Source organism: Chiloscyllium plagiosum, unplaced genomic scaffold (assembly GCF_004010195.1).
Source record: "Chiloscyllium plagiosum isolate BGI_BamShark_2017 unplaced genomic scaffold, ASM401019v2 scaf_73291, whole genome shotgun sequence".
Lineage (NCBI taxonomy): Eukaryota > Metazoa > Chordata > Chondrichthyes > Orectolobiformes > Hemiscylliidae > Chiloscyllium > Chiloscyllium plagiosum.
Window position 1 is genome coordinate 6,164 of NW_025207075.1, and position 1,552 is coordinate 7,715.

Sequence of the window (1,552 nt, forward strand, 5' to 3'; positions counted from 1 at the left end):
CCTGTTAGAAAGTTATACATTTCAGTCAGATCTCCTCTCATCCTTCTCAACTCAAGTGAGTTCAGGTTCAGTTGAGGTAGACCCTGAGAAGAGAATTGAGAAATGTTTTCGCTCAGAGGTTGGTAGGAGTCTGGAACTCACTGCCTGGAAGGCTGGTTGAGTCACAAACTCTCATGACATTGGAGCAGTGTTTAGATATTCCCTTGTGTTGCTGTAACCTCCAGGGTAATGGGCCAGGAGCTGGAGGATGGGATTAGTGTCATCATATTTTTGTCGACCAATACAGACACAATGGGCCAAATGGCCTCATTCAGTGTTGTTCACATCAATGATTCTCTGTGACAGAGAGAGAGAGAGAGAGAAGAGGAAGTGTGAGGGGCTGACGTGGCTCTCTCTGCCTGATGCCATTTACATACTGAGGAACACCCAGTCAGACTCTCACAGGCTACAGCTTTATAAAGCAGAGCCCAGTGAAGGGAGAGTTTATCAGGAACCAGGCACAGGGACAGGAGCACACACCATGATTTCACACATCCAGCTGATCTGGCCCCTGGCATTCTGTGTCGCAGGTACAAATCTCTCTCCTTCCACCTTGAATCTTTAGCTGCTCTCCATTTCACTCCAATTCCACTGACTCGTGATTGAAGGGAAAATGCTGAAACCAGAGGAAAGCTCAGTGTCTCCAACAATCTCTCATTTGACAGGCTCTTTCTGTGACAGTTCTGACTTCACTGTGTTTCTCTCTGACCCCTCAGGTATCAGTGGGGACATCATCATGACCCAGTCTCCCCCGGTGCTGTCAGTGGGACTGGGCCAGACCACAACCATCACCTGTACGGCCAGTCAAGATATTACAAATGACCTCAGCTGGTACCAGCAGCGAGAAGGACAGAAACCCTCTCTCCTGATCTATGAAGCAACAACTCGAAACATAGGCGTCTCCGATCGATTCACTGGCAGAGGATATGGGACCAGTTTCACCCTGACAATCAGCAACGTTCAGAATGAGGATGTTGCTGACTATAACTGTCAGCAGTATAACAGCTACTCCTACGTTCGGTAAAGGAACCAAGCTCAGACTGAGTAAATAAACCTCAATCCTCCGTTATTAACCCTTTCAATTTCTAAACACAATTTCTAAAACACAAATACTGAATTGTTGAAGGTGTTGGTGGGGAGCTGCAGTGAATGAAATGGCTGATTTAGGAGCACTGTGTCTAACAGGGTGTCCAGCTGTATTTCTTTAGTTCCATTGCCCCCTTTAAGCAGCAAGATATAAGTCAGTCAGTTTTACTCACCGTGTGGAGGAGCTCTATCCATTTGCAGTCTGTGGTCCCATTCCTGCAGTATGGAGTGAAATCAGTGAGTAGCCTCCTGCCAGTCTCAGTGTGATGGACACGGGCAGAGTTTGATGTTAGCTCTGGCTCCCTGTCCCAGTCTCTGATCTCACTGACCTCAGCAGCAGCAGCAGCACAGTGAGACACCGAGCTCCCACCTCCCCCAGCTTTAACTCTGCTCAATCACGCAATCACAGAATTGTTACAGTGCACAA

General features: G+C 47.7%; 1 gene segment (V, D, J or C); it reads left to right on the forward strand.

Moving 5' to 3' along the window:
- The first annotated feature begins 441 nt into the window (after nucleotides 1-441).
- On the forward strand, nucleotides 442-1,069 carry LOC122546572. The segment is given in 2 exon segments: nucleotides 442-569; nucleotides 756-1,069. Coding segments are annotated over 2 exon segments (357 nt in total).
- The last annotated feature ends 483 nt before the right edge of the window (nucleotides 1,070-1,552 follow it).